Source organism: Vidua chalybeata, chromosome 2 (genome assembly GCF_026979565.1).
Source record: "Vidua chalybeata isolate OUT-0048 chromosome 2, bVidCha1 merged haplotype, whole genome shotgun sequence".
In the NCBI taxonomy this organism is placed as follows: Eukaryota; Metazoa; Chordata; class Aves; order Passeriformes; family Viduidae; genus Vidua; species Vidua chalybeata.
Genome location: NC_071531.1, coordinates 17,883,223 through 17,899,389, shown reverse-complemented (window position 1 = coordinate 17,899,389; position 16,167 = coordinate 17,883,223). Strand labels below are relative to the sequence as shown.

The following is a 16,167-nucleotide window of genomic DNA, read 5'->3' as shown; positions in this document are numbered from 1 at the left end:
GAAAAGACAAGAAGGACAATGCTCCCTTGTACCCTTAGGGTTTAAGATGCATCATCCTTTGGGTATAAATGACTAGCTTTTTTCTTCCTGGAAGGCATCAGTGGAAGACTATAATTTGGATATAAAGACTATAATTTGGGATATTTGTTTCTGAATTCTACCTACGTTGAAAGCTTTTGTGGATCTAGTCACAACTGGCACACCCAAGGCTGTGATGGAAGTCTGTACAGGCCACCCAAGTCTGACATGGGTGGCCTAACAAACTCTGCCTGCCTCTCTCACTTGATTTTTAGCATCCAAGGAAATGAATTTGAAAAAGACCCATGCAGATGGAAGTGTCTGAACCGTCAGTTTCTGCCACAGCAGCACCCACATTTCCCTAATGACAAAGGATGTGAACTCCATCTGGATGCTTCTCATAAAACTGAGGCACACTGAGAGATGCTGAAAAGCAAATGGTGCCTCTGAAGTCTTGGCATTAACAATACCCCATTAAAATTAGCTGGAGTAAATTACCTGTCTCCAAGCAAATCTGTCTATATAGGGGATTTGCTTTTTAACACAGAGACCTAAAATGTTTTTTAATGTGTTTTTATTTTGCTGCCATGCGCTGTTGCAGCTTCTGAGCAGATTTTGTACATCACGAGTGTAGAAAGAAGACATCATCATTACATCCATTTCTACCTTCCTCTCTGGCATTTGCTTTTCACTATTACTCCAGAGCTGAACACCCTGAAACTTTAAACATTCTTTCTACAACAAAAGCTCCCCCAGTAGATACCAAAATAGCTTGTATTAGAAAACACTTCACAGTCCACAATGTCACTGTCCACTTACAAGGTTGAAAGTATCACACTAAAGGCAGATGAATTCAGATTTATCATCAGAGAACTGAAACACAGCTCTTCCCTTAGATCATTTAGAGATCCAGAAATGCTGTACGTGGCACCCAGATGGAATCAGTAATCAAGGAATTTTAGGGAAAAGTGCATAAACTGTGAAGACAGACTGCCCAAGCTGAGTGATTATCACAGAGATGCTTTTATGCCACTTTTCCCTAGTGCTGTGTCTGTCAGCATGGTCTCACCTGCTCTTTTCTACAGCAGCTGCAGCTGCTTTAAAAGCCTTCCCTGCAAGGACAAAGAATGAAGAGGAGACTAGAGGAGCCACTCAGAGCAGCTGCAGATGCTAATGGAATAACCAAGTAGGCAAACCTGCCTTCAAAAAATTACCAGTACCAGTTCTGAGTGTAAGTAGTGTCTGCATCCTCCCACACCAAGCTGTTCCCATATGAAGCAATCTTCTATAACAGCATTTTGAAAGGAATTTTTGCTCTTACAACAAGACTGGGGAAGGATTCCTTGTTGCAAATGCGGCCTCAGCCCTGGGGCCCACCTGTTGGTTTTTTGCCAGAACTTCGCAGAGCCCAACGGACACAAAACAGGCACTGACACTCTGTGTGATCTAAAACTGAATTACCACAAGTATTCTCTCTGTAAAGAGAAAGTTCCAGTGGCTGATACATCAGAGCAAGCTACTGACTGGCTTCCATGGGATCCTTCTGCAACCAGCAACTACCAAAACCAGGTACCAAATGGATCTCAGATATTGAGGGACAAAGCTGCTGAGAGGAGCAATGACGTGTCTATCATGTTTTTATTCCTGTATCCTCAGGACAAGTCCAGTCAGAAGGAATTACTGATTTACCAGAACATTACTGATTTACCAGAGCAGCAACAATACAAGATTATCAGACTTCTCTTACTGAGTCATGAGTAACTTAGGGATAATAGCTTCCTGGGAGAAAGAGTACATCAAATTCTGTATTTGTTTAGCAAAGATGTTGCCAATAAAATACATTTGGGTCACAGAGATGACATCTAAGTTAATTGTTAAGCAAAAGGTCTATAAAGAACACTTAGATCAGATTGTTCTTTATTCTAGCATTCAAGGCTTTTGCTTTCTTCCTGCTGAGGTCCTCAAAATCCCTTATAAATAACCTAAACCTCTCAACAAGCCCCCTGGTGTATGTATTGTCTCACTACACTAAGAGGAACACATCAGGCAGACAAATGAAGGATGACAACTTCAAAAACAGGTTTCTGAAGTTTAATACACATGTTCATATTAAGACAGCATTCTTCATTTCCATGAAATTTAAGAGGAAGTAGACAGAGGTGTTCAACATCTTGGCATTCCTCTTAAAGCAACATCTTCACTACAGTCACACTGAACCACATGAGCTTCTTTTCCCACACTCCCAGCTATTAACCTGATGTAACTCAAATACCAGTACTCCACAGCATGCTTAGAAAAAACTAATACCAGTACAGTCACTGGCAGATAGGGAATGGTCATTCCAGGTCCCAGTTCCACCCAACTGTCCAGGCTGCACCCTGGGAGCCTGGCCCACAGAAGCCCCAGGTGCCACCTAGGAGCTGAAGCCTGCAGCATCCCTTACTAGAAAACAAGAAGCCTGGCCTTGCTCTTGCTCTCAACTTTCAGGGGTTGCCAACACTGTCAGACTCAGCCTGTGGCACATACATGTAAGAAAGACTTTATATATAATTTCTAGGTACATGTATTAACTCCGCTGCAACTCTCCAGAGCACACAGCTCAGTTTCCTCAGCAGTACCTTGAGCTTTCCAATGTCTCTCTTCCATTACTTCCTGCAGCAGCAAGCCATAAGTTGACAGAGCAAAGATACACATCCTCCTAAGCTCAAATTCTATCTTTTCCTCCTAAGCTCAAATTCTGTCTTTAGCATAGGACCCAAGGACATTTTCCTGACAATACTTTACAAATTGATATGCTTTGTATAAAGATAACCTTGTCTGTCATGAAACAGATCTAAAACTGTGCCCAACTCTTGCTCTTCAGACTCTCTAATTTTGCAAGTAGAGATTAATTTCCAATATTAAAGCAGTGAAAATTGTGGCACTTTTCCTTGTTCCTCTAGTAAGGAGGCATATTCTCAGTAATTGGCTTCTGGTATTGAATAACACAGCTTCTATGCTGGACACAGTGTGTGCATTTGAGAAGATTCTGCCTCTATACAACAAAAGGTTCAATCATCAGGATCAGAGATGTGGTACAAAAGGAGTAACTTTCACATTTCTTCTTCAGTTCACAAAATAACATGTTGCAAAAGCATCTCTCAAGCACCCACACATATTGCAGAGAGCACTCTTATTTCACAGGAATTTCTCAGAAGCTTTAGCATCTCAGCTTCTACAGACTGTAGCTAAAGTTCATGCCAAACAATGCTTTTTGGTTTGTCAAAAAGTTTGTCAACAAAGGCTGTTAAAGGCAGGGAAGTTGAGCAGATATTTGTAAGTTCACCATCCACACTGCTTGGACAGTTTATGGTAGGGAAGAAGAAAGAAAAAGGAACAGTGGGGAGCGTGTAGTTCCAAGAATTTGAGCGACAGTCTTATGAAGAAAAAGGCAGATAAAATCCAGGGAAAAGCATTTACCAAAAATGAAAGAAAGAAGGAAAACATGGTGGCAAAAACCATGAATCAAAGTCTATTTTCCAAGAGGCGTGTGAGCCTTAAACAAAATCAAAAGCTTCCTGGATCTGGTACGATTCAAACAAGTTACAAAACATGGAAAATTCCATTACTTCCTCTTCACAGAAGAGGCAGTGGCAACTATCATCTTTCAGAGAAGAAGAAACATGAGGGGAAAAGCCTACAGATTGCAGTTTCGAAACAAACATCTTCATTCACCATTTCCGTTCATTTCTAAAAAAATATTTTCCATCTAGCATAAAAAAATTTAAGTTAAGACATTATTTTTGGGAAAAGCTGGAGGCTATGTGTGGGCAATAGAAACAGAGCCTTTGATGGAAAAAACTAGTCAGAGCATTAACAAATGATAGACTATTATCCTTCAGTAATGAACTGACATGATGGTACTTTCCCTTGTTTTTCTTTGTTTTTAAATAAAGGATTCTGTCTGTGTCCTGTTCACTGCTATAGAATGGTTCTCAATGTACTTGCAATGCTGTATTCACTCAATTTTAGCAGTGATTTTCTCTTATATGCAAAAGGAAACAAAGAAAAATTGTATAAGGACAAACTACATGTTTCAAAGGCTAAATTTTAAAGTGTAATAAATATGTGCAATTAGACAGTTTACAGAACTGTTAGGGTTGTGAATCTTCCTTTCTTGATTTTTGCCCTTTTAATTCTTGCAAATGTAAAAAGGCAACTTACTGCATTCTATCCTTTACATCTAGGATGCCTGGAGAATCTGCTACCACACTTAGGTCTGACAGGTATGGTAACCCATGCAAACAACTTCATGCTTTTCAACTGCCAGAGGGAAAACTTAAATGCAATCATAAACATTCCCAAGATGCATAGTATGCTTGGATCACCAGCTACATGAAGAACCAGAATGACAGACTAGCCTGATAAGAAAACCCTCTAAAAAAGAGAATCACTATATAATTACGATTGCATATGGAGAAACTGTCTGTAAGGGTTTTAACCAAATGCCATTTATCTAAAACATGAGATAAGTTTGTAGCGTATTAGTACATCTCAGTTCATACAGCCTCAGCGAAACTTTACTCATACTTACTTCTGGGCATTCCAGGAACATGTAATTGACTACAACACATGATACAAATTGACATGACTTCAAAGACAAAAAAAAAGATTGTTTTAAAAGAGGTTGGTTGTGAACTGTATCACTGCAGAAGTGTTAAATCATGCAGCAAGTTTGCCAGTTTCAAAGCCCTTACTTTGCAAGTCAGCCAATCACTGCAAATGCCCACTTAGAAAACAACTAAAAATCCTACAGAAGTTAGAACTTGTTCTTCAAGTTTGTGGCAGCTACAAAGAAATGAAATAAATCTTAAGTTTTCTTCTTTGGCTAGTCTGACACAACATCTTTCTTATCTGCGGTGCTCTCCTCTTTGCAATTAGCATTAAGGCTTGTATGTTACCATCTAGGCTCAAAGGCCTTTCACAGAGCCACAGAATCATAGAATCATGAAGGTTGGAAAAGACCTCCAAGATTCAGTCACCTCATCCCCACCTACCTCAGGCCTATTTAAGTCTTTCACAGTTAAAGTTTGCAAGATGTTATCCTCTGATGTCTATGATAATTTCTGTCCAGCAAGCTCTAGATCAGGCATTTTAATTGAAGAGTCTGACATCAGGTAGGATTCCTTTTAATCCATTTGATTATCCTTCTACATGCCTATGAGACATCTGTGGATCAGGTGTGGGAACCAGCTATATCTCATATGAAATATCATGACTCACTACACGGGTCCAAAATAGATGCATTAATGCTGTGTAGTATTTCCTAAATTTGGACAGGTAGAAAAACACCAAACCAATGGACGTCATACTTCACAAAGATTGGTATCCCCTTCCTTATGTGCCAAATTCCCATTCCTATTTGCCCCATTGATGCTCTGCTCCCTTGTGACTCCCACCTCATTAAGTTGCCAGTAAGCGTGTATCTACCTCTTGTCAACTCTGCTTTTAGAAGAAGAGCAAGCTGTGTGTATTCTCCCAAGTGATTATCAAGGTGCAGGGGTCAGAGGCTGTGAATTCCACCCGGAGCCCCTTACTGATGCCAGAGGAAGAAAATATGAGACACAGCCTTCCCTTTAATGTCCCCCAACGACTGGCTTTTGCTTTAACTGATCGTCAAGGTCCTATTGGTATTCTACCGTAGCACACCCAATCTCATTCACTTTAAATGCTATGTAAAACTCTTGCCTCACCCTTACAAATGTCTCTCTCTGAAGTGGAGGTGTAAATTTCAGGCATTACTGAGGTTTATGTTACCCAAGTTTCTCTATAAATCTGCTCCTAAGGACATGAAGTTTGGGATTAAAAGCAAAAGTCATTGAAGAGAAAATACTCAAGTAACTGAGGGTTTCTTTTGAGGATGCATTATCTCAATCTTCTCAAGCATCAATACAGAATGACAACTGTTAAACAGTATGAAAGATATAACATGATATAGCATCATTATTATCACAGCTTAATGAACCTCTAAATTAAATTTTGTTCATAAATAGCAATCAGGAAAATTAATAAAACTACTTCTTAAAGTAGAGTATTACTGCCTTCAACACAGTCTCCATACCAGCTCATTTCCAAACCATTACCAAAACAATGATTTTCCCCTCCTCCTGCTGCTTATGCTTCTTCTTTTGAGAAACTTCAACAGACTAAAAAATTTCTTCTACTTTCCTTTTCCCTCACCATGCAAGAAAAAATTATTTCCAAACAAGATCATACTGTGTTTTTAATTACTCACAATATTAGCACTTAGAAAGCAACATTCACCCTAGATTTCTATGTCACTTAAAAAATTTCATTTAAGTCAAGTATTTGTTTACTTTTTCATGCTTTGAAGAATTATAGATGCTTACTCAGCACTATCCTCACTTTATCAGGAAAGCTGCTAAAGAAACTGAGGCATGCAGTAGTGAAGGACCACAGCCTGAGTTTGCATGAAGATCTGCAATAGTGCCACTGAAGCACATGGAGTTAACACTCATCCAGAGCTAGGTTACAACACAGCGCAGAGCAGAGACCAAATAATTCCAAAAGGTTCTGAGTACTGCTGTGGTAGAAGGAACAAAAGTAAAATCTGTACTCTGAGTCATAAACTTCTTTCCAATTCACCTGCTCATCATAAAGAACAAATCATATTTTTAGCAAGCACAGCCAGTGAGGGGTCAGGAAGAGACTAAATAGCTACATCAAGGTCATACAGGATATCTGCAACATAGAACATCTTTAAGACCTTATTTCCCAATTTCCAGGATACCACCTTTATTCACTCACATACCTTTAAGTACCACTAATCATATTAGTCAAAATAAAGCCAAAGAAAATGTTCTGCACTCCCAGAAGTAGCCCAGTGTCTTAAAGCACCATGTATCTCATCAAAGGAACACTTCAACAGAGAACACCAAGCTGATTCTGCAAAAGCACAATGAGAAAGGGATTCGTATCAGGCACTTCCACAGAACTCCCTAACTCACTTTCTCTGCTAACTAGATCAACTGTGCATCACATTGATGAGAAGTCTGAAGTTAAGCTGAGTTATCAGCTCACCCTCTGATACCTGCTGATCAAAGATCTTAAAATACTTTTTCTTTCCCTTTCAATCATGGCCTTTATTATACATTTTTAGAATGTTTTCTCTTTCAGAGAAGCAGAAAAAGCTCTATTAAGCATTCATTACATGTATTTTCTACTGGACTCATGTGAGGAAAGTTATTTTTATTATTCTGCTTTCTTAAACCAGATAATTTTTCCTGCAACATCTGTATACGAGTAAAGTGTCAATAAAGTACAGAATAATCCTTTACTATTTTAAGAATTTCACAGAAACAAAGATGACCAATACCTCTGAGGATCAAGACCTGAGAAAAATCTTAAGACTTACATTCCCTCTCAAAGGACTTGGGTCCAGATCAAGATGCTCAACAAAGAGAAACTTGTGATATAGTGCAGAATTAAGAGGATGGAGGGGGAGGAGAAAAGAGTCATGAAATTTTACTGTCAGGCTAGCCAAAGAATAGCAAACAAAATGGCTGCTCCATGCTATAAAATACATTGAGGCTTACTCTAGGGGTCAGTGATGTATTCAAGCATTTCCTGTGGGCTCCCCTCTAAGACATATAGCACATTAACTAGATTTCACCATAAAAAATCTGGAGCTTTTTTCCTCAGCACTGATGATTAATACTGTCTTCTGGACAAAAGTGTTACTCTCCTCTTTGCAGTCATAATTTTTTTTCTCTGTCTCTCTCACCAAAAACTTTCAAACGTTTTCTGAAACTTATTTCTAATGAGTGGTACTTAAGTGCACCCATCAGTTTTGCCTATTTCATTCAGCTGGCTTGCTCACTTGCAGTGCCTATTTCTGTGAATTCTTACAAAACCTGTAAATGTTGAAGCCATCTGGCACTCAATGTTATGGCCACCAAATACCACAAAACACAGAACAAGCATGGACTTACGCAGCTCTTCTCGGTGCCTCTCTGTCTCTGCAAAAAACTGGCGAAGCTCCTCTGTGATCTCCATGTTACTCAAGTCATATTCTATCTCTCCTTCAGACTCAGAGTCTTCCTCCATTTCAGAGTCCCTTTCAACATCCTCTTCCATTTCGGAGTCCTCATCAGCATCCTCCCTCTCCTGGTAGGCACCTGTGTACTGCTGAGCTCCCCTGTGATATGGAACTCTGACATCTGGTCTACAGCTGGAAGAATAGTTTTGGATATGTGGGAGATCACTCCCATCCCAATCTGAGTAATGGCTGCTTGGAGAGGCTGCAGCAGGATGCCACGGATGCCACGGCACGCGATAAAAGGACTCCATGGCTTTCCTGTAGGCTTTCTGGTGCCTGCGCATCCAGCGCATGGCTAAGTCATAGTGCCTCCAGTACCTCGCATACACCTTCCGAGAGTACCACGGCTCGGTGTCCTCCTGCAGCCAAAACACACAGGGAGAGGGAAAGAACACAAAAGAATCAACCACACACCACAGCACTAATGCTTCCCTCCAAACACAAGGTATAAAGAGAGAGAGAAATTAAAAGCAATTGAAGGGAGCAACTAAATGCAAGCACAATGCTGCCTTTCAATCTTTAGTCATCCTTTGGCTATGATGGAACACGGAGATTTGAAAAGCAACATGTATGAGCACAGTGCACTTGTACCACACCTCATTACTCCTACAATAGACTCTTTTGGCATCAAGACAACCACCACTGAAGAACTATAAACAGAGAAGTTGTAGCATCCAGAAGGTATGTGTCCAGAAGTTGTAGTGTCCAGAAGGAACACTTTTCCAAGTGTTCATGCTACTACATAGGAATCAGGTTTTTTTAGGAAATATGCCATGTGGATATAATCCACAATTCCTTAGACACTCATATGAGTTGTAAGAACTGAGTAATTCCAAGGTGTAGATATTAAAACCTATACCTGATTTCCAAATCCACAGACAGAAAACACAAGAGATTAAGATTCTTCTGAATTAAACAAATGCATTCATTTTATCCAGTAACATATTTCCTCCAATAATGTATTTCCTCCATCTGCCTGCCAAAGTTTCTCAGAAAAGGTCAAACAGCAATTCAGAGAAGTTCATATATCCACCATGACCACAATCTGTATAATACAAGACTGTATTTAGCGAAATGCAAGCTGCCAGTAAATCTCCCTTTTGTATCCATCACCAACCAAAACATGAAAGAGGCAATAAAGTGCCAGTGAAAAAGTACAGAGAAAAACAGTTCTATAGAGAGAAACATAGTGTAACACACCTTCTCCTGTCTTCCAGCTAATCTTAGTTTTCCTTAAAGAAGTTTCGTGCTGTTCAGATTTCACTGCAACTACAAAGCCCCACAGTCCCTGCAGCCTTAAGCTCCCTTCATAAAAGCCATTTCATCTCTCCCCTCATCCAACTCTCAAAAAGCAGGATAACAGAGGATCTTAAAAAAAAAAAGCCATAAAGTAGACTAGAGCCTAGAACAAGTAAACTAAATAGGAAATATTTTCTCCCTTTCCCTCATGTCTTAACTTCCATAGAAAATACTTCTGGAGTAAAACAGAATGCCTCTACTTTAAATAGGAAACTTTTAATTAAGCCATGTTCTGGCAAACATTCAAAACTATGGCAAAACTAGCTGACATTTTCAGAGATGAATGTGACATTTACAGTCCTTTTTTAAGGTGGTTTCTTTTCTTTTTTTTTTTTTTTTTTCCTTTTAAGGACATACAGGACAAAAAATATTTAAGTCTATTTTCTTGATCTGCCCTGATGCCATTTGGTCCCCTTAAAATAATGATTCTGTAGGGAAAAGAAATCCAAAAGCAAAACAGAAAATTCAAACCTAAAAAATATTTCCCATTTAACACTATCCAGAGAGGTTCATTTAGTTTACTTACATTTGTTTTCACTTTCTGGTTCTCAGACAATAGAGAACAATAGAATAGTGAGCTTGAAATAATTGTTGCAACTCTCATGCTGCCTATCGTTCTGGAAAATTGAGCCCATTATTCCACAAGAAATCAATGCTATATCTTTTTTAGGTCATTGTTAAGTGGTCTCAGAAACAAAATATCTTCAGCTAACAGAGTACACAAAGAAAACCACCATAAACTTGCATTCCTTAAGGTATTCCTGATCAAAAACTGCAGCCTATTTGTGAAGGCTGTGTAGCTCAGCTATGTGATTTTAAAGTGCAGACAATTTATCTTTCCTGAAAAGAAAGAATTCATGGAGATGAAACTTCACTGTTCTCCTCTTGGTCTAACACTGCACTGCTACAAGACCATGCATTCGGCATTCCCAAAATGCATCATTCCCAAAATGAGTGGGTAGGAGGAAAGCATCTGCCTTCCATATGTAATTTTTTCATCCTTAATCATCCAACTACCTAATAGCTAGGATGAGCAATGCTTTATTTACCATTTCCCTTTGCTTAAGAATGTCATGCTGGCTTCTCATCCTTCAGCAGACAGATGAGAATGTCCTATTACCAAACTAGATACATTAACAAGTTACTTTTAAAACATTTTGACTATTCTTTTCTTTAAATATTAAAATATTTTAAAATCCTGTTTTGAAAGATCATGAAGCTTGACAAAAGCAGGTATCTCCTACATGCTACATATCTGCAAAAAAGACAATATATTCTTTCAAAGCTCAAAAATTATCTCCAGTTCTTATAAAATGTTTCTAAAAAGGAACTTGATGACTTTACTGAAAGGTCTGGAATCAAGCTGGTTGATTTGTCTGGCTGACTAGCTCCAGTTTTTAATTTAGGGGAAAGGAAGACAAAAAGCCAGTTCATGCAGACAGAACTGTGATGCTGGTGCTTGTCCAACTACTTTTTGTGAGGGGTTTTTTGTTGAAAGCGACCCCTGAAAACCACTCTTACGTTTGAATTTTAAAAATACATATGTTAAAAAAGAAATTACAGAAATATTTTACATTTGGGTGGAAAAGGGAAAGGAACACTTTTAGTCTCAATTCTGTGTCTGTGCTTTTTCAGCTGTGGAATAAATGGAAATAAGAGATTTCCTCAAGGAAACAAAAGCTATAAATCCAAGGCAAATGATCAGAGTCCTCTGTTATTCTCCTGTTATTTCTCTGGAGTCTTCCCAGGAGTAGACAAATCACTCATTGTTATAATCTGAATTCAAAGCAATTTAGCGAATTTTACATCTAATTTTTACATGTCTGCACTCACAGTCCAATGAAAGTGTTTATATGCATTTTATATATAAAATGTGACTAAGCTATTCCATAGAAACCTGTGAAGACCTCTTACCATCTCTTATGGAGTTTGTTCTCGTGATGATCAAGGTGAACTAGAAAAGAAAAGAGTAGCTTTTTAATTCACAAAAATATGTGTATTAAGGCAATCACAGGCACTGAATATATTTTTTATTATGTTTGAGTACCATGACCTACATCTGTTAAGCATCCCTTTTCTGTTGGGGCAAGTTGAAGTCTCTTACTGATAGATTTTGATTATCAGCAGTAAAAATCCCATTCCTTAAAATTCCCCACTACAGTAAGAAAATTAAAAGAGAGCCTTCTACAAAATGCAGCCTGAAATGCTGGAACTGAACATTTCTCCCATTGCTCTGCTCTTTCTTCATGCTTCCCCAACCTTTATTCTCCAAATTAATGCCAAACAAAAACTATAAACTTAAAGGAAACAAACTGTTCTCACTTTTTAGCTGTGTCTGCACAGGAACTTGTATAAAGTAAGCAATTGCCATAAAATGTTTAAACCCATCCCAATTCCACTCATGCAGTGAGTTTTAACCTGTGGTGCACTTTTGACCACATACAGGCCCTTCTCTTTGCCTATATTTTTTTTTTCCTCCTCTCCAGCATCTGATCCTGCCTCCCATGAAGAAAACACAGGTCAGTTCAAGTTGCAACCACAATTTTTAAATGTGAGGAAAATACATAAGGTAGAGAGGCAATTGGACAGGAAAAAAAAAAAAAGGAAAAAATGGTTGTGGGGGTAGAAAGGGAGAACAAGAGCTCTATAATCACCAGGTAGGATTTATAATTACCAACATATCCAGGGTGGTTTACCAGTATATCACACTGAGAAATATTCTTAACCTCCTCTTATCTCACAATTATTTTATTACACTAATAGGTCAGCTGCTTCTTTCACATATTTCTCTTGACATTCTCACCCTCAGCCTGAACTTTATTTTAGGTGCCAGTGAAAGGTAACAGAAATAGAGTACAGTAAGCTACCTATTGCTACTCTTAAGATATGGTCAAATGCTATTCCCAGAAACAGTGGAATATAGCCAAGACAGCACTTAAAACTGCTGTAGATTCATACCAGGAGAAAGCCAGGGTTTTTCAAAATGCATATCAATACAGTACAGTTGTGTTCTGCCTCATATTTAACCATACTCATTGAAGAGCAACTTTTTCTCACTTAAGCCAAGCCATACTGCATGAAAGGAGAATGGAATGGTCAACCAAAATGCAAATCATGCAGCAGCTACAAAAGCAAATGACTGTCCTTTTGAATGTGTCCAAAGCCCAGACTAAGCTCAAAGCCATAAACCCCTGGTAACACAACAGCCCCATGTCTGCAAGAAGCTCTACATACAGGAGCAGCCCCACTGCAGTTGATGGAACAACTCATGCCAACAAAGGCTGCAGATTCTGGCATTAGGCAACTAAAGCATGTGAGTCACTGGATTCTCTCCTGCCTGCTTGGAGGAAGAAGTAATAGGTAAAGTCTGAGACTTTATTATTAATACACAACATGCATGTACACTTCCTGAAAGGGAAGAAGGGGGAAAACCCTGGCAAAACCATCCAACTATATTAGTTTACCAAATATGAAAAACCTGTTTTGCCAAACACAGAAACTTTAATTATTTTCATAAATGATTTATAAAACATTAGACTACAAATATAAAGCAGAGCATAAAAATGCTGCAAGCGAGGAAACTAAATTAAAAAGTGAGCTTGTTTTATTTTCAGTTGAATTACTCTTCCAAAACAAACTACATCAAATATGAAACAAGCAGCAGAAAAATAAATGTAATAGTTCTACGTCTATAATTCATACTTTAAAAAATGAAATATGTAACCAATTGAATATATGAAACTCATGAGCAAATGTACAATTTAAAATGGGAAAGAGATTTGTTTGCTTATACTGATCATTAATGATGGACATTTTTTCTACTTTCTTTTCCCAGTTTTAAAATATTTCTCCACTGATAATGAACGAGGGACCTTCTCCCTTTCATCAAAACATGTCTGTCCCCCTTACCAGCTTGAGGCAGGTGAGCATTAGGGAAAATAAATAAAACCCATCAAAGCAGTGACAGCATTTAATTCCCTTGGAGTCAATAGAAATGGAGACAATGTCTGTCATACCTTAGACTCAACTTCAATGCACTGGAGTTTATAACTTGGTAAGTAAATCCCACTCTGGGACTAGTGGTGTGTTGGATACAGCATGGCTCCATGGAGGAAACAGGGACAACTGCAAGCTCAGTGCAGGATCAGTGAGGGTTCCATTATTCAAAATATCCATCAACACAAGATTAACTAACCTATTACAATATATTATGGTAAAAACATCATATGTTATTAACAGAAGGTAGAATTTCAATAAATTCAGCAGGTTTCAACAAAACACATTTATACAAAGCTTTCATGAAAAAGCCAACTACATTTCAATTGGAAATGTCCCTAACAACAGAGAGCTGACCAGCCCCTTTGCCCACTGCTGCGAAAAGTGTCTTCAGACAGGCCAGAGCTGCCCTAACTCAGTATCCAGTTTCTGGCAATGGTTAGTAGGAGATACTCAGTAAAATGTGACACTAATATATTCATAAAGGAATTACTTTTCCAGGTACATTTCTCCTGATTTCAGCAAGTGGTAGATCAGGCACTTTTCTTTTTTTTTTTTTTTTTTTCATCTCCAAAACTGGTTTTGGCATTTAAAGCCAAAGCCCCCATGAATAACAGGTGTTTCCAATAAATCCCCTGGCAGTAAGTTTCACAGTTTGAGAGATTAAACATAATTTTGTGCTGTATGTTTTGAACTCACCTTAGTACATACTAGCTAAAAAAATGTGAACATAACAACATCAATAATGTGCATCCTCTCATGAACACTATTTCATTTTATACTTCTGATGCTTACTCTGATGCAGAATTACCACCAGAAGAGGGAAATGTCTGAAAAGTGGTCTGACATTCTCTGCTTCAGATTAATGCTGCGCATTGCCGTGACGTTAACTTTAATACTGAAGTGCCCTAGTTACAGTCACACAGAAATACAAGCCTGAGATTGCTGGGACAGTTGGCAGCAAAAGATATTTCTCTTCAAAAGAAAGGGTAAAAATTCCCGACACTATACCCTGCATTCTGGTTTGTGAATGGCTGTAAATATAAGACTTGCCCAGCATTTAGGATACAGTTACAGCTGTTTCTCATCCCAACAGGAATGCTATGAAGACCCACCTATCACTATGATGTTCACATCAATGTCCTTAAAACAACAGCAGCAACTCCTGTGAATGGAAAGGAAACAAATTAGCATAACACAAAATAATGCTCGCAAACTTTAGCATATGTATTACCAATCTTTTGGCCCTATCAGAAGCCGAGGCAGTGTAATCCACTGTGGCTCCCCAGAAGAGGACCTTTATCCTCCGAGCTTCAGCACATAAACCCAAAAGCTATTTCAGCCAAACATCACAGGGAAGAAATAAAGTGCTAAAAGCTGTACAATTATCAGTAGCCTAGTTAGCTTATGCTTCATATATATCTGGTCAATTTAGTAATAAACAAGGAACAGGATGGAACTTCTCCTACAGCTTTTGAAGGCCTAAGTAATTTCCTGATCTCACAGATCTCGTGCCCAGACTCCGGCAAGTGACTGAAAGCCTCGCAGAAGCGATGAGCAGCTCCCGTCTCTGCTCACAGGGCACACAATTACATCCAAGGACTGGCAGGAGCACGGGCCTTGTGCCCCGGCTGCCCCCGGCCCCGGCGCCCAGAGCACCGCTCTCGCCCGAGCTCGCTCATGGCCGCCTCAGGCCGATGAACTGTAGAAAAATGGCGAAGCCCCGCGCCCGTACCGATACCACAACCACCGCCTGGTGCCACAATGCCGCCCTTGGCCCTGCCAGACGCCCGGGCTCCCACATCTCCCTCCTGAGCCCTTCGCTTTCCCGCTCCCGCCGCTGTTTCGCCCCGGCTGCCATCTCCCTCAGCCCGGTCCCCTCCCCGGGCGGGAGGCCGCAGCCTGCGCGGGGGCCGTCCCCGCACCCACCCGGGCAGCCCGGGGCTCCGACGGGCGCAGAGAGCCGGGCAAAGCCGCCTCCAGCGCTCCCTCGCTCCGTTCCGGCGGGGCCCAGCGCGGCTTCCCCCGCCGCTTCCGCCCGGCGCTCCCCGGGCCCGCGGCGCCATCTCGTGGTGTTGTGGCGGGGATGCGTGGCCGGGCCCCGCTCTCCGCAGCCGCCTCATGGAGCTGCCGGCCCCTCACGGGGACGGCGCTGCGAGCCCGCAGAATCACAGGATCAGATGGTTTGGGAAAGACCTGAGACATCATCGAGTTCAACCTGTGACCGAAGAACTAAACCGTGGCACGGAGTGCCACGTCCAGTCTTTCCTTAACCACCTCCCTGGGCAGTTTGTTCCAATGTCTAATCACCCTTTCCGTGAAAAACTTCGTCCTAATGTCCAACCTAAACCTCCCGTGGCACACCTTAACATTATCTCTTCTCATCCTGTCACTTGCCATCCGGGAAAAGAGACCAGGAAGAGACCTCACTACAGCCTCCTTTCAGGGAGTTGTAGTAAGTGGCAAGGTCTCCCCTCAGCCTCCTTTTCTCCAGGCTAAAGCCCCGGCTCCCTCAGCCGCTCCTCACAGGCTTTGTGCTCCAGACCCTTCACCAGCTTCTTTGGCCTTCTCTGGCAAGTTCTGAGTTCCTGCTGTCCCACCTGACCCCTGGTCACCATCTCCAGTCCCAGAGCACTCACAGTGCTCACCAAGCTGACGCGTTACTCAAAACATGCGTGTGCTGCAGTGGTGGTGCTGTGGCACTGCCATACTTTACCCTCTGGTTATTATATTTCCCATAGTTAATATCTTAATTT

At 40.4% G+C, this 16,167-nt stretch overlaps 1 protein-coding gene across 10 annotated transcripts in view; it reads right to left on the bottom strand.

Annotated features, from left to right (window-relative positions):
* Positions 1-15,956, bottom strand: part of GEMIN8 (gem nuclear organelle associated protein 8) — a 28,234-nt gene extending 12,278 nt beyond the window's left edge. The window contains exons 1-6 of one of the 10 annotated variants that reach the window (XM_053936024.1): positions 15,341-15,453; positions 14,527-14,576; positions 13,432-13,610; positions 12,650-12,755; positions 11,330-11,369; positions 8,010-8,475 (exon numbers count right to left, since the gene is read on the bottom strand). In XM_053936024.1, the coding sequence (XP_053791999.1) occupies positions 8,010-8,475; positions 11,330-11,332 (469 nt within the window). In that variant the 5' untranslated portion in view covers positions 11,333-11,369; positions 12,650-12,755; positions 13,432-13,610; positions 14,527-14,576; positions 15,341-15,453. Of the gene's footprint in view, positions 1-8,009; positions 8,476-11,329; positions 11,370-12,649; positions 12,756-13,431; positions 13,611-14,526; positions 14,577-14,880; positions 15,121-15,146; positions 15,312-15,340; positions 15,454-15,775 lie in introns of those variants that run through there. The other 9 variants (XM_053936021.1, XM_053936020.1, XM_053936023.1 and 6 more) reach the window with 9 other exon arrangements.
* Between the last annotated feature and the right edge of the window lie 211 nt (positions 15,957-16,167).